The sequence below is a fragment of the Populus nigra genome, chromosome 6 (genome assembly GCF_951802175.1).
Source record: "Populus nigra chromosome 6, ddPopNigr1.1, whole genome shotgun sequence".
Lineage (NCBI taxonomy): Eukaryota > Viridiplantae > Streptophyta > Magnoliopsida > Malpighiales > Salicaceae > Populus > Populus nigra.
In genome coordinates, this window is record NC_084857.1 from 11,442,187 (window position 1) to 11,458,052 (window position 15,866).

General features: G+C 34.4%; 2 protein-coding genes across 13 annotated transcripts; one reads left to right on the plus strand and one right to left on the minus strand.

Moving 5' to 3' along the window:
* Window positions 1-2,613: 2,613 nt before the first annotated feature.
* On the plus strand, window positions 2,614-8,657 carry LOC133697603 (protein OBERON 2). 10 transcript variants are annotated; one of them, XM_062120270.1, is made up of 6 exons: window positions 2,614-2,959; window positions 3,741-3,917; window positions 4,280-4,660; window positions 6,092-6,660; window positions 6,784-6,850; window positions 7,570-8,657. In XM_062120270.1, exons 2-6 carry the CDS (start codon window positions 3,875-3,877, stop codon window positions 8,007-8,009), a joined length of 1,500 nt encoding a protein of 499 aa, XP_061976254.1. In that variant the 5' UTR covers window positions 2,614-2,959; window positions 3,741-3,874; the 3' UTR covers window positions 8,010-8,657. The 10 variants fall into 10 exon arrangements, with proteins under 10 accessions (XP_061976254.1, XP_061976252.1, XP_061976255.1 ...); XM_062120268.1 differs by having other exon boundaries at window positions 3,799-3,917; XM_062120271.1 differs by having other exon boundaries at window positions 2,615-2,959; window positions 3,799-4,021; window positions 4,259-4,660.
* Window positions 8,658-10,679: 2,022 nt separating this feature from the next.
* Window positions 10,680-14,421, minus strand: LOC133697503 (uncharacterized). 3 transcript variants are annotated; one of them, XR_009842887.1, is made up of 3 exons: window positions 13,410-14,419; window positions 12,732-12,815; window positions 10,680-10,979 (listed from the first exon to the last, which is right to left on the minus strand). XR_009842887.1 is itself a non-coding variant. In XM_062120108.1 (2 exons), exons 1-2 carry the CDS (start codon window positions 14,059-14,061, stop codon window positions 10,906-10,908), a joined length of 723 nt encoding a protein of 240 aa, XP_061976092.1. In that variant the 5' UTR covers window positions 14,062-14,421; the 3' UTR covers window positions 10,680-10,905. The 3 variants fall into 3 exon arrangements, 2 of the variants coding, with proteins under 2 accessions (XP_061976092.1, XP_061976091.1); XM_062120108.1 differs by lacking the exon at window positions 12,732-12,815 and having other exon boundaries at window positions 10,680-10,976; window positions 13,410-14,421; XM_062120107.1 differs by lacking the exon at window positions 12,732-12,815.
* Window positions 14,422-15,866: the final 1,445 nt, after the last annotated feature.

The following is a 15,866-nucleotide window of genomic DNA, read 5'->3' on the forward strand; positions in this document are numbered from 1 at the left end:
TAATAATAACAAAAAAAAACCCATAAAAAATGATAAAAACACTCTTGAATGCAATGCTTAGAAAATTTGATTTAAAGGGCAATTTAATCATTCCAAATTTTAAATAAGTAAAAAACCAAAAACACCCTTTAATACTAATTAAATGAAAATAACTTTGAAGAGTAATTTAGTAATTTTACCGTGCAGTAAAAGTATGAGCTAACCACTATGTCCTTTATAATTTTGGTAATGACATTTGTATCCCAAGAACAATGTTGAATTACCCCCTAACTGAACTAAATGTTTTTGTGTGGGGGTAAAATGATAAATTTACAACATGAATCCATAGTAAATTGAGTATATGTAGTTAAATTTTGATGTTTTTTAGGTTATTTAAATGATGCAATTAAAAATTCTCAAACTAATCCACGTGGATAAGGTTAGGCTATCGCATTGATTGCTAACACAACCCAAATTTTAAATAATCTAAATTCCAGGTAGCCCAACCTTATTGGCAGGTCATTACACATAAAGTTAAAACCCCTAATGTTTTACTATAAATTGTGAACAATGAAATCTACAATAAAATAACAATTTTATCCTTTAAGAACCAAAGGAATGAACACAAACTTAGGGCTAAAATAATATTTTCACACTCTATTGCATATTGTAATTACACTCATACCTTGAAGAAAAAAAACAGCACAACTTATAACTAAGGGTTTTTTGTGATTTTGATATTTTTTGTATAGTGTAATTACTACATAGCCCTTATGGTCATTTTTTTTACCCGAAGGCAAGGGGTATTTTTGGTTTTTTATCTTGATTTTTTTACAATTATTGCATGGGGTCAAAAGTGTTTTTGTCTGTTGATAAATAAATAAATAAATAGTTGGGGCGTGCGAAGCACAAGTCAGTAGGTGAGAAGTGTCGCGCTGCCTTTTAATGGCTATTTGTTGCCTTCCACAACGGTGTTCGAAGTATTGGGCCACCTTTTATATGGCGGGTTGACACATGTCAACCTCCATGGCATGATGGAGCTTCAACGACAATTTCCCCTCTTTCTTTTTTTTCTTTTCACCTTAAAATGTGTGTTGGCCTGGTAAAATTAAAAATTGGTCCTCAATTTTTTAATTGTATTGTATTGAATTTGATTTGTTTATTTTTCAATTTCATCCCCTGACATTCAATTTTTTTATGTTTTTATAATTAATTTTTATTCTCATTCTTTTGATTTCTATTTATTTTGCTTTTAATATTTTTTCTAATTAGATTTTATTTTTCAATTTAATCCATAATCATTTGATTTTAATTCCTTTTTTTAGTTGAGTTGATCTTGATTCTTATATTGCAAATCCTTGTTCTAAGTTCTCTTCTTGATGAATTGTTTTTTTTTTGCAATTTCATCCTCTATTATTAAATTTTATTAAATTTTTATATTATATTTGATGCTTTTTTTTATCATGCATTTAAAATCCAACCCGAGAGTTGACCCCCGTCATGTCCTAGGTCACGGGCTAGGTCAAATGATCTGGGTTACCAGTGTCAATCAAATTTTTTATTGTGTAGTAAGTAAAAATAATATTATTTTGATAAAAAAAATAATTAATGAATTTTGATATGATTTCCCCCTAGCTCATTGCTTGATTTTTTATTCATCTAAAAAGTAAAAATGATATTATCTTGATAAAAAAATAATAGATCAAAAATTCAATTATAATCTTCTTTCTTTTGAGTGATTTTTCTAGATTTTTTCAACTTCATTATTTTCAATTTGAAACACACACGCATGATATTCATTATCTTGATTGTTGTTTTTTTATCATTTTCTTTGTTTTCTTTTCTTTTTAATTTGGTCCCTTGACATTTTATTTCATTTCTTTTTTTTATAGACTTGGTCCTTATTTTTTTAATTGTATTTTTTTCATCATTTTCTTAATTTTTTTTCTTTCAATCTTGTCCCTTAAAATTTTATTTTATTTGTTTTTTTATAATTTTGGTTTAATTGCTATTTTTTTACCCTTTTTCTTTTATTTCTCAATTAAGTCCCTCATTATTTTATTTCATTAGTTTTTCTATTAAATTTGATCCTCATTGTTTTGATTACTATTTGTTTCCTTTTAATTTTTTGATGGTTAAGAATTTTATTCAAATTTTTTTTTGATCTTTTGTATGGTCATCTCGATTTCGTGACGAGAGTTACTGGTTTTGAAGATTAGCCTGATTTAAGTTTATTTTTTTTATTTCATCTTATAACATAAGGTTATTTGGCCTTAAGCTTTCTATTTTTTTTTTATTTTTTTTCTCTGAGGTTATTTCAGATCGTGAGTTACTTAAGTTAATCTAGATTCACTTAAGTTATCACAATATGAATATTAAAAAATTAACTCACCCTATAGCATAACTTGACTAAAAAAATATAGTTACTGATTATTTTACATTGCATTTATTTAAGTATTTTTTTATGATTTTTATATATTGATGTAAAAATAAAATCCAAAAAAGTTTTTATACATTTCAATTAAAACAATCTTACACAATAATAGTATAATACTGAACACATTACAAACATAAATAAAAGGGTAGAACTGTCATTTACAAATCTCCGATAGCCCAGCCGTCTAGTCAACCAGGGAGTGAACAATTGCGTTAACGTTATAAACCATCTCTCCGTCTCCCTCCCTCCCCCGTAGTTCCTAGGGTTTTACCAGGCCCGTCGCTCTGTTTTTTTTCCTCTCTCGATTGATTCTGTGTATCAAATTGTTTCTCCGATTATTAAGCATTCAGCGAGTTCCTGTCTCTACATTCTTTTTTGTTTTTTTCCTAGAAGCATAAGAAGTTACGTTCTGTCTTCTCCTCGAAGCATAAGAAGTTACGTTCTCTCTTCTCCTCGAATCCGATCTCTGTCTTCTGGTGATTTTACGGGACTCCAAACCCTAAATCCTCTCTTCTCTTCGAGCAGAGGCCCTGTTTCTTTTAGGTGAAGCTTTGAATCCTTTTATATTTACTCTTTTTTTTTCCCGGTTTCTTTACATTTTTGTGCTATTAAAGGAGTGCATGATTTAGAGATGCAAATGAAAAACTAATTACTTCTATTCTGACTAAGTAAAACATTTTGGTGAAATCAAGAATCTGCATTTTTAATTTGTGCACAACCAAGCATCTTCATGCCTGTTTTACAGTGACTACAGATAATAGAAATAGAAATGCCTGATGGAACTGTTTTTCTTTTTCTGTTTTTGATCATTCTGTTTTCTCTTTATCATAAATTGTTTTTTACAAGCAATAAATATTCTCTTTTGATTCTGTTTCCGTTTTCAAGATTTGATTTCCTGAAGTATTGTAACCACCTTCTATTAATTTATGCATATCATTTCTTACAGTATTGGATAAAAAATGACCTCTAGGCTGTTTAAACCCTGATATCTCACGCTAATTCCATTGAGGTGCCGAGCACTTTGTTTTGCTGTTTTAGATGATTTTTTTCCCCGTTTGATTAAGACTGCTGTTTTTTTTTAATGTAAAAAAGAAAATAATTATTGGTTACTCTAAAATCAGTAGTGTTCAAAAACACTTAAATGTTGTTTTTCTAAATTGTAATTTTGGCATTTGTATTGTATGGTTGCTTTTGTTGCGTGAGTCTACTATAACTATGATTGCAATTAGCTGGAGAAATCCCTATCTTTAAGGATTTAGTTTGGCAAGAAAAGAAAAGGGAAATGAGCCTGGAAGAGATTAATTTACATTTTGTGACATGGTAGCTTAAATTTCTACGTCAGCGGTCTGCTTGGAAACCTGATGATATTGCAATCCACACAGAAATCCTATGATGTTGATCCCTGACTGGTGGCTCATCGAATTGACTCCCTAATCCTTGTGAGCAATCCAAAGTGAAATGTCCCCATCCAATGGCTCACCAGAATCTGGGACTCCATTTGGTGAGCTGTTGTGAGTATTGGCTTTGATGTTTGAATGCACTTGCCTTTGTTTGGTGCTTATTTGGATCCAAAGGTGGCACTCCAATATAATTGATTTCCAGCTTGTACGTGTTACTTCTATCATAAAATACAAGTTCCTTGGAGAATATTTTCTTGATATATTCCTCAAATTTCAAGTTGGTTGTGGAAGTTGATAGTAAACCAATAAAGTTGAATTCATTGAATTTCTTTTGGGGTGGGGTATTTATTGCTACTCCGTCAATTCCTTCTCGGTTTAGTGCGTGTGTTAATCCTTTATTTTCTGATACATGCTTATTTTGCATTCATTATATTTCACTCAGCCGCCTGATCTTTATGAGCAGAAGTGGAATTAATGGAGATTGATAAGGAAAGTAATAGAAGCACGCCTAGGGAAAGGGAAAACATTTTGAATCTAAGGCCAGTTGCACCTGATGAATGTGGTGAAGGTTTGCCATATGCTCCCGAGGATTGGCCAAATCCTGGTGATACGTGGACTTGGAGGGTTGGGAGGCGAGTTGCTATTACTGGCCATTATTTGGATAGATACCTTTACCTTCCAATTCGTCTTTGTCATCTTGAGAATACAACACGTAAGAAACATGGTTTTGCCAGCAAGCTTTCAGTTGAGCGATATATCCGATCTGTATTTCCTAATGCAGACATTGGTAAATTTTTTGCTTCATTCAGTTGGAAGATCCCATCAAAGCAATCCTCCATAAATGGTTAGTTACAATTAATTCTATTTTATCTTAATATTTTCTATATGTGCCATCTTGAGTTTCATAAGTTTTTTTTTTATTAGAACTATAAATTTTTCTCAGCATATTTCCATGAACATATATACCAGTCATTCCACCCAGTTCTTTCTTTGATACTTTTTGTGGAACTAGTGATTTTACATATTGAGGCTGTGAATACTACCTGTCAATGGCTTATAGTAATTTCAAACTGCTGCTTCAAAAAATAAAAAATAAAAAATTGCTGCTCCATTTGATCAGGCTGAATTCCAGTTGCACTATCTGGGAATCAATAATTGAATTTGATGTCAGCTTAAAATTATCCAATTGCTGTGCAATTGTCGAGTAGGTTTATCTTTGAGAACAGTTCCTTATCCATATTTTGCTTTGACGTGGCTTTTTTAAATTTCTCTCTTCACCCAAAATGGCAAAGGCACTTAAAAGCTCCAAAAGAAAATGATCCAACAAAATAGCCTGCCATTAAAAATGAAATGCTATCTTGACTACATTGAATGGTGACAAGTTGTTTCTTTTCCTTGAGTATGATATCACTATTTCAACTTGCCCATAAAATGCTTGGTTGTGGTTGCTTTTCAAAAGTGCTTTTTACTTGGAAACGCATCAAAATATTTTTTTTTTATTTTTTTTAAATTATTTTTGATATCAGCGTATTAAAATGATTTGAAAATACAAAAAAAAATTAATTTGAAGTAAAGAAAAAAATTAAAAAAAATTAAATTTTGAAAAAAGTGCTTTTGAAATGCAAAAACAAACAGAGTTTTACGAAACTCAGTTAAAAAAGCATGTAAAAATTGCTTTACAAAAACTGTGTTTCAAACTCAATTTTTTGGTGGGCCCCACAGTATAAAACACAATTTGATGTATTACCAAACACCTAATTGCGTTTTTTAGACCGTGCACGCGTGTTTGACACTGTGGTTGGAAAGTGCTTCTAAAAAATTTTGAAATTTTTTTATTTTTTTTTTTGCTTTAAATTAAAATATTTTTGATATTTTCAGATCATTTTGATGTACTTATGAAAAAAATGATTTTTAAAAAATAAAAAAACATTATTTTAATGTGTTTAGGAATGAAAAGCACTTTGAAAAACAATCGCTACCACACTCTCAAACATCAAGACTTGACCAAAAATGAGGTGATATTGAAGTTCTGAATTTGTGATGCACATGCTTTATTTGACGAGTACACATCTAAAATGGTTATGTGGTTGCTGGGTGTTTTGTGGTATGTTAGACCAATCTTCAATCATCTTCCTTAGTGTTATGCCACTTAATATTTGAATTGGCAATCTTTGAGATAGGTTAGGATAGTGTCTCAGTTCTAATTGTTTAAAATATTCCTAAAATGCGTGTAAGCTTGGAAAAGTTTTTATTCATTGATAACTGAACAATGCAGGTAATGTCGAGGGGCACTTTTTTTTCCCTGTACCTTCTGAAGAGACGGCTGAACTTTTTCTGTCTGATTCCCAGCATGATAGTGCGGGTTGTAAAGCTGGAAATAAGATGTGCACTAGTCTTGGGTTACAAACTGAAAATCAACCCATGGCTGCCATGTCTTGCGATATATGTTGCAGTGAACCTGGTTTCTGCAGTTATTGTTGCTGCATCCTCTGTTGCAAAACTATAAGCTCAAAACATGGAGGTTACAGCTACATAAAATGTGAAGCAATTGTGAGTGAGGGTCATATATGTGGCCATGTTGCTCACATGAATTGTGCTCTTCGGACCTATATGGCTGGCACTGTGGGAGGAAGCATTGGTCTGGATGCTGAGTATTACTGTCGGCGCTGTGATGCAAGGACAGACCTAGTGCCACATGTTACAAGGCTTTTGCGAACTTGTGAAACTGTTGATTCCCAGGATGAAATAGAGAAAATATTAAATCTTGGTTTCTGCATTTTGCGAGGTTCACAGAGAGTTGATGCAAAGGGATTGCTGAAACGCATTGAGGTAGCCATCACGAAGGTAAAGCTGGTGTTCTCTAGGCAAGAGAATTTATGGCTTTTATGATTTTTAGAAAATTTAACCTTGTCCCTCCTTGGGGTTGCTATAACCATTAGTAGTATGACGATTTGGTATTGGCACCAGCTTAAATGTGGGACTATTCTTGAAGATATCTGGAAAGTGGAAGGGGAAGTCTCAACCATTTTGCCTGGTAATGTTTTTTTTTAAACTGTTTCATTCCAACTGTTTTTCTTTCTGGCAACAACATTCTATTGGTTGAGTTGATAGTTTATCAGTTCCTAAGATATGATTTTTGATAGAGCAATTCCATTGGGTGTAATCAACACTCTGGAGCTGTCAGTAAAGATAGCATTAACAAGTAATTCATGTAGGGTCTTGGAACAATATCACCTTCCATGATTGTTTCCAAATATTGGATTGGCAATAATTTATTTATGAAGGATTCCCTGAATAAATAACCACAATGGAGGTGCAATGGTGCTTGTTTTGTAAGGTAGGCAAAGGAGAGAAAACTGGAGAAGTTGCAGGAACAAACTTTCTGGGTTTCAATTATTGTACACAACAGTCTCAGATTGAGTTACAGAGGGACATGGTTAAAAGCCTTAAGTTCTGATGACTAAGTAACAAGAAATCCAAATCACTGGTCTAGATCTCTAGCAAGTATCACAAAACATAAATGGTACCGTGTTTTCCATGGATGGTTCTCATAAAAGATAGTTGCATTAATTTTAAGAAATTAAGACACAATGTGCCCATGAATTCAAATTATCTTTTTCTTTATTTGTTTCAGCTTTTATTCTTTTTATGGGTAATATATTTGGGAGCTCTCTTGTCATCGAGTTTTGCTTCCAGTGGATCAGACTCTCTCTCTCACACATTTGTAAACATGTTTATATCATTCATACACAGCTGTCTCTCCCAATGGAAATGCAATGCTGGAAGTTAGTAATCATCAAGACATTCTGGATTTTAGAAAGAGCTCACCAGATGTGTCCATGTCTTCTGATAGCCAGACTGAATCTCTGAAACTTGAGGATGAGATCAATCAGGTCCTCCATGCACTACAGGTTTCACAGGAAGCTGAGTACAAAATTGCAGAGGAACGACTTTATGCTCAAAAGAAATATCTTCAGAACCTTTACCAGCAGTTGGACAAAGAGAGGTCTGAATTGGCACGTCGCACGTTGAAAACCAACCCAGATGATTTGCTGAGTGCTGTGTTGAGCAGGGTGGACCAGATAAAGCGGGAAGTGACAAAACTCAAGGATATGGAAGAAGTGGCCAATGGATTTGGAAGGACCTCAAAAGATATTCTTAAGGAACACTTTGGTTTGGAAGTTCAGAAATGAGGTTTTTCTTCGTCAGGGGTTCATCAAATTTTGATGGTGCGCTGTCTGCCTTCATTCTTGATCTAATCAGCTGTATATTTTCAAAGTGTACATGCTGTGTTACTTTCATCTGCAGACACGTGAATGAGCACACATGCAGAGATTCAGTTTTGTCAAGGAGGAACTTTAGGTGCTCAACAAGACAGGGTGGAATTTGGGTGATTCAAGTGATCTTGGTGCCTTGATGCTGAATCAACAGTGATTCAGGCTAATGCTGAATCAAACAAAGTATGATACACAATAAGAAGTAAACACAGTTAAGATTTGTAGATTTGACCAGGATTTGGAAATACCTACAAGTACTCAACACACAGGCCTAGAAATTGGGAATTGGATGACTTATCTACAACTTTAATACCGTTTTATTCTCTTGTTGGTTCTATCCGTCAGCTGATGAATAATAACGCATGAATCTGTCGCAGATGAAGCTGCAGATGTATGGTATATATGAGGATTGGCCAGACAGGTTGTGAAATGACCAGCGCCAACATTTCTTTTCAATCTCTGTAATCTTAGCTTGAATCCCATCTTGATATGTTGTCAAATGAATCTCCACTTGATGATGTGGGTTTCTAGAGTGCTCGATTTATTTGATTATAGTTCTTTTTTTGTTTTGTCCAAAGGGAGCTCAAAGGAACGGGAATTACACAATCAGCAGTCCTCCAATGAAGATTAGCCTCCCCCATCCCCGGGTAATGCCTGTTTATCATGAGAAGAAAAACATATCCACAGCCCAAAAGAAATTTAGCACTAAATCAATAAAAATATTCAACTGCAAGTGAGTATTTCTTCTTTTCTAACTTTCTACACGGTCCATTTGTTTGAACATGATCTTTTCTAGTAAAAATCCCAAATTCTTAATTACGAAAATCCTCCTGTACATGTAATTTTTCTCTCTTAATAATGTAAGATTTTTGCTGGTTCATCAGTGCATTTAAGAAAAATTTTATGGTATTCAGAAGTTATTTTTTGAATTTATTTTTAAATAAATACAAGTACAAGAAATTTCAAAAGAAAATATTATAACTATCTAGATGGTGGTCCAGTGATAAGAATTGGAAACTAAGAGGTTTGTTTCTTCTGTGGTTTTATGTTCGAGCCATGTGATTGCTCATATGATGGTCACTGGATATTTATATGGTTGTTAACTTCAGGGCCCGTGAGATTAGTCAAGATGTGCGTAAGCTAGTCCGGACACCCATACTAAACTAAAAAAAATAAAAAATTATGGATGATATTTTATTTATTTATATTTTTATTTATTACAGAGACAGTCTGTCGCGAATTCCTAGATTACCAGATCGTATGTTTCAAGTAGTCTAATGAAATCTTAGGTTTTAACTGACTAGCTTGTTAATGATCAAAAGATATCTCTGAGGTTACCCTTTAGTTCCACGCAAAATCCTCGCATTTCAATATAGATTCTTTACCGAACCAACTCTTTTTATTCCAGGGTCAAATCTTGTCTTTAATAAATCACAGCATGATTCTGTAGTCAACTATAGGAAAACGAAATAGGTAAGTAACTAGAAATCTATCTATCCGATTATCTTTATATGTAAAATGATAGCATTATCTATTAGTGTTTATTATCTTAAATAAGTTATAAATAACGTGATCGATCTACTAAAGCCATGTATTAATATGAAAATCCTACATACCATTCCACCAATTATGAAGAGCAAAGGAGAGAGAAACCGGAGATAATCTTCTTAAAAAATAATAATAAAAATCTATAATGTTGTTTCAATCAATTTTAAGGTACTTGCTTTGAAAGCTTACTTTTATCATTTTACACCTGCATGCACGGAGTAAAAATAGTTGCTAATAAGATGATTATAAGATGTTTATATATTGTTAATTTTAAAGTTCGTAAAATTAATCGAGATATACACAAGCTGACTCGAACATCCACGTTAATAAATTTTTTTTTGATAAAACTAACTACATTAATTATTACAAATCATCAAATAAAAAACTATGTTAATTAGCAGAACACACAAGCTATATATGTTATCATATAAAATATTCTCATAATTAATTTATTTAATCAAAATCGGGTCACCTCGTAATATAAATGTATATGATTAGGTCTTTAACAATATTTGTCTTGGTTTTGGAGAACGCTAAGTCTTTTAACCCGCGTAATTTCTGGGAACGATATATCTATCCATCTAAAACTATCTGTCTTTAAAAAATATACATTTTTTTTTATTAATCATTTACTGCAAAATCTTTTTAGGGTCAAATCAATACACTGCAACGTTCTGAATTTCTGTGAAATTGAATTAACTGTTTTAAGCTATACATGAAGGCGTCTATAATATCCAAACTAGATAGGCATGTCCCTGTAATGAGGGGTGCACCGAGTGGTCGTCTCGAATTACAATTGCTTAAGCCATTATAATTTATAACCTCCGTTGAGGTGCTATGAAGGGTCGGGTATCTGATAGCGATCGCTCGAAGCTGTGCCGTGGCTTGTATACGGCGACTAAGGAGGAGATGCTCGTGGGCATCTCTCACTCACAGGAGGTTCTTAAAAGAGGAGAAGCTCGTGGGCATATCTCACAGGCACTTTCCTGGTTTCCTATTGCGTGACCAGAATTCTCAATGATGACCATACAACGCAAATAATAAACGTTTCAGCTTACATTTCAACAAATTATTGACATTACAAGAACCGATCATAATGTTCGACTTTTCGAAAAGATGCAGAAAAAATTCAAGAGCCATAATCGCCAAGACGAGTCAATGATATACGCGGGGAGGTGGGTGCAATTATTGTGATCCACCCAACCTGGTCTTCATAAACGCAATCATTTCTTCGGTCATATTGTCAAACATAAGATCGTGAATGCTAGGGCCAGGCGCAAGGTATGCAGCTTGCATTTCCGCTAATGACTAACTGTGCAAACGAAGCATATGCATCTACTGCACAAACAAACAATGAAAGGGACACAGCGTTATCCTCTAGCAAAGGAATCATGAGCGTGTGTACTAATAATAAAGGAGAGAGAGAGAGAGAGCACCATGAGTGGCGCCAATTGTTGCTTAGTTATGCGAGGCAACCAGAAGGTCATTATCTGGCACTTATTGCTGCACAGCCTCCTCCATTTGTGTGTTTTAAAGCGAGAAGGCTGTGCAGCAACAAGTGCCAGATTAAGCCAAATTAACTGGGCAAATTCTACAAGGATGCATGGAAAATCAAGTTTTTGTTTCTGCTCATACAAGTGTAGTTGATTTCTTAGAGTTTGACACATCCTTACAGTGGAAGGCCAAGTTGGCAGACTTCATTTTGCGAAAAGAAAAGTTTAGCTTTAGAATGTCATATAATAAATCCAAATCCATCACTTAATTTGGGTCTAACAAGGTAATTATGGCTCAACTCTAAAAAAATGTTAAAAGAAGACCATGATGAAGTGTAAAGCTATGGAAGTGCATTTGATCTAATAGGAAAGTCTTACACTGGAACAGCCAAATAAAGATATCCTACAACGTGGATTGCCTTGTCAACCAGGAATATAGTGTGAGAGAAAGGTGTTCATCACTCTTAAAAGTTATGCAGAGAATAAAAAAAGAAATGTTAGAGAAAAAAGATTTGTCACGCAGAAAAAGAAGTGGACTAAAAGGTCTCGAAAGACAACATAATTTACCATTCCTTTACAAAACTTGAAATTCTAACAGCAGCAAGCATACAAAAGTGCTAAACTACAAGACAAATGGAACAGGGTCCAAGCGTAGGCGGCTCTACGTGGATGAGAAGAGCATTTATTCCCAAATCTCAACCATCCAGGATCGATGGAAGCAGTTTTCAGTGAAGCATGGAATCATGCTTCTAATTTACAATGACCAAAAAAGAAAAGAAATTGTAGGCATGTTTAACATCATTAGTGCTAGGACTTATAGACCAATCAAAGAAACATTGCCTAGGAATTGTATCCAGCTAATCAACGAGAATGATATGAGAAATTGGAAGGAATACATATATGGAAGGGGCTATCTTCTGATCACAAAGCAGGGGTTATAAGACATGAACACAGGTATAAAATCTTATATGAACATGGAGGCCAAGAATACCAAAAGAAATACTCAATTCAATTCTGCCCGTTTGGGAGTGTGATCACGGTTGCTTTTCAAAGTGTTTTTCACTTAGAAATGTATCAAAATGATATTTTTTTTATTTTTTAAAAATCAATTTTGATATTAGTGCATCAAAATGATCTGAAAACACTAAAAAAACATTAATTTAAAGCAACGAAAAAAAATAAAAAATTCAATTTTTTTTAAAAGCGCTTTTGAAATGCAAAAACAATATAAACAAAAGCCATTTCACATGTACCATTCATGGCATTCATGCCTGCTCCTCTTGTTGTCTAAAACCACATTCGACATTGAAGCTACAATGCTTAAAACCAAGTCCGAACACCCAACCAAAGCTTTCACTAATACTAACAACAACAATCACGCCTCAATTGCAAACCAGTTGGGGTCGGCTATGTGTATGCACCATTCCTCGCGATCATATAATATCAGCACTGAATCAAAATGAAAAACCATCTAGCACCTCAACATGCCAAAACATAATACACTAACAAGGTCTCAAACTTTAAAAATTCAATGCTACTACTACCACACTCATTATGCACACAAAGAAAAAAAAAACAAAGAGAAGAAGAGAGAAACCTCGACTATTTTATTAATCATCAATGACAACGGTAAGCACACAAATCCCAGTCCCAACCACCTTAAGAAACTAGCTTCCAGAAGCTGTGGGAGAAGAATATGGAGGTTAAGAAGACCAAAAGTTTACACAATTCGAATCTGAACTATCAAAAAGAAAGAAAGAAGACAGCACATAAAATCCATTTCCGTTGCTCTGCAACCACACAAGACATAAGAGGACATAACAAAAAACCTGGAGTTTACAATGCTAAAAAACCAAACAATCAACAAAAGTTCATGCTAACACTAACACTAAAATCAAAATGAAAAACCATCTTGTACCTGAGCATGCCAAAACATAATGAACTAACAATAGTCTCAAACTTCCATATTCAATGCTACTGCTACCATACTCGTTATCCACACACACAAACAGGAAAATAGAGAAACCTTGATTGATTCATTGATCATCAATAACAAAAGTAAGCACACACATCCTGGTTCCAACCACCAACCTTAGAAGGAAAAAACCAAGTTCCACAACATAATTCATTTTAATAACAAAAAACCAGGCAGCTAGAAAGCAGTACATTTTATCATTATCATATCACTGTACAAGCACAAGCCTAGCATTATTATTATTATTATTATTATTATTATTATTATTATTATTATTATTATTACTATTATTTCCCATACCTCTAAACTCGCCATTGTTATTATTACCATTCCCTTCCTCCTCCACTTCCTCTCCTTTCGGAACCGTCACAATCAACTCTCCGTCAGCCAGAACCGCACTCGCAAGCTCCGGCCTGGTGGTTTCCGGCAACCGGAACCTCCACATATCCAACTCCAAATCATCAAGTGGAGATAATTCTAGATACCCATTTGGCCTAATCACAATTTTAGTTACTCCAGGATAGATTTCAACGGTGTGGGCCCTCACTTCACCGATGTTATTATCTGTTTCAGCAACAAATCGAAAGCAATCAGGATTTTCCTCAACCGACACGTCAGCATCTGACCGGAAGGGGAGTTCTAAGACCCGGCTGAATATGTGGGGTAGCCTCCTGAGTTTCTTGTGTTGGGACCCACCAGAAGATGATACTAAAGGGTCTCCTCTATGATTGTAGAATTGGATTGTTATGTTGTTTCTCTTCTTGGGTAATGGATGCACCTTCATGGTTTCTTGATTTGTTGGTGCGTTGTTGGTGAAATGGGTAGAATAAATAAATAGGGAAACAAAAGATGCTATAAGGGTTAAAGAAAGTAAGAATTTCTTGATTTTCTCGATAGGAATCAAAATCTTGTTGGGGTTATGGAGTGGAAAAGGAGAGAAAATGTTGATCATATATTAAGAGAGAGAGAGAGAGAGAGAATGGGTGGAGTTTGTGGGTATCTGTTTCTTTTGGTATCTGATAGGAGAGGAGAGGAGCAGAGGGAAACCTTAAGGCCTAAAAGAAAGAAATGGGATTATACTATGCCTTTTTGCAACATATGTGTGAGAGAGAGAGAGAGAGAGAGAGAGATTGATTGAGTGCTAAAAGGGGAGAATTAATTTTCGAAGGATGGATTTGGATGGCAAATGTTTGGAGGGAGGCGACGATAAGAAAAAACGTTTGTCTATGAAACGAATCAATCTTCCTTTCCTTTCCTTTTCTTGTGTGTGCAGGGAGCGTGTGGAGAAGAAGAACGAATCCCTGAACAGATAAAGGAGAATGGCATTTTCTTAGTGCCCCTGGTCTTCAGGTAAATTACCATTTTGAACAAGATTGTACAGTTTTGAAAACATTTGTTTAATTTTTCCACAATTATCAATCAGATTTATCTTGCATGCATTACATAATGTTAATGCCATGTCATTCCTCCGATCTTATCTACCTGTGACGAGAAAAATCTCAATCATTTACAAGGCGAAGGTTGCTTGGCGGTTTAAGAGCGCCCGGGAAACCAAAAAATAAAAAAGGAGAGAGAGATCAGTGCTGGATTTCCTACCAAGGACGCGGTAAAAAGGATGGTGACATGCGAAGATACACGCGTGTTTAGAGAACAGGTAAACTGCAGTCATGAAACGAGTTATTACAGAAGAAAAGGAAACAGCATGCCTCCCAAGTTCTTTAATTCTCAGTTTTTCATGATTTTATTACTTGAGATATATCAGTTAGTTAATCAACGAGCAGAAAAGAAGAAGATGAGATCTCCTTGCTCACCCTTTTTAAACCGAAGCCATACACGCATCTCCCTCCGACATAAATTATGATATTGTCACAATATTTCATCAACTCGTGACTTCTACGCTGTTCCATGAATACCTAATAATGTACGGCACGTACAATCAGCGACGTGTACATCTCATGGACAAACACATATATCTAACTCAGGGGGCGGCCATATGGCAAAAGGTCACTAGTTTTTTTGCCTATATTAATGTATTCCATCGTGGATTGCAAAAGCTACTGGAATGATTGGTTACTTATGAATCTCGAACTCATTTTGTAGTGGGTTTTCTTTTGTTAAAAAAGATAGGAGTGATCGAGAATTTGATGCCCACAAGAAAATGAAGGTTACATGATACTTTCTTTATGGTAGTATTTAAAATTATGGTTAAGGTTCTTTTAAAAAAATATTTTTGTTTAAAAATATATCAAAATAATATATTTTTAAAATTTTATTTTTATACCATCACATCAAAATAATCTAAAAAATTATATATAAAAAAATTAAAAATGCTCTAAACCGGAGTATTTTAGCGATTATAAAACTCTCATCATTTTTCGTTTGGCTAAAACCTGTCTGCACGGAAGGTCCCAAGATGGCTGTAAGTTTCTAGCTTTTTGATACTCTGCCGGTGGCATTTGCGCCGATGTCCCCAAATGCTCCCATAATTACACAGCTACCAACAGTAACCTCTTCTTTCAGGCAGACAATTAATAGCCTCATAATAAGGCCCGACCAGCCTGCTTAACATGACAACCCGGTGATCTATCAACCCGAGACCTATCATAATTTGAGCAAGTGAAAAAAACTGTATTTTTTTTTATAACAAAAACAACATTGTTTCTGGTTTTTTAAAAATCAAAACTTGGAGGTTGGCACATGAATCAACTGCCCAACTTGAAACTCGAGTTGTAGGCCAAGCTGGTCTTGTAACTATGT

Excerpts from the sequence above, each read along its gene's own strand:
- LOC133697603 (XM_062120270.1), top strand. The coding sequence starts at position 3,875 with ATGTCCCCATCCAATGGCTCACCAGAATCTGGGACTCCATTTG. Across the intron at positions 3,918-4,279 it reads AGAATCTGGGACTCCATTTG|AAGTGGAATTAATGGAGATT; the intron begins GTGAGCTGTTGT and ends CTTTATGAGCAG. Across the intron at positions 6,851-7,569 it reads AGTCTCAACCATTTTGCCTG|CTGTCTCTCCCAATGGAAAT; the intron begins GTAATGTTTTTT and ends ATTCATACACAG.
- LOC133697503 (XM_062120107.1), bottom strand. The coding sequence starts at position 14,061 with ATGATCAACATTTTCTCTCCTTTTCCACTCCATAACCCCAACAAGATT. Across the intron at positions 10,980-13,409 it reads TAACAATGGCGAGTTTAGAG|TAGATGCATATGCTTCGTTT; the intron begins GTATGGGAAATA and ends TTGTTTGTGCAG.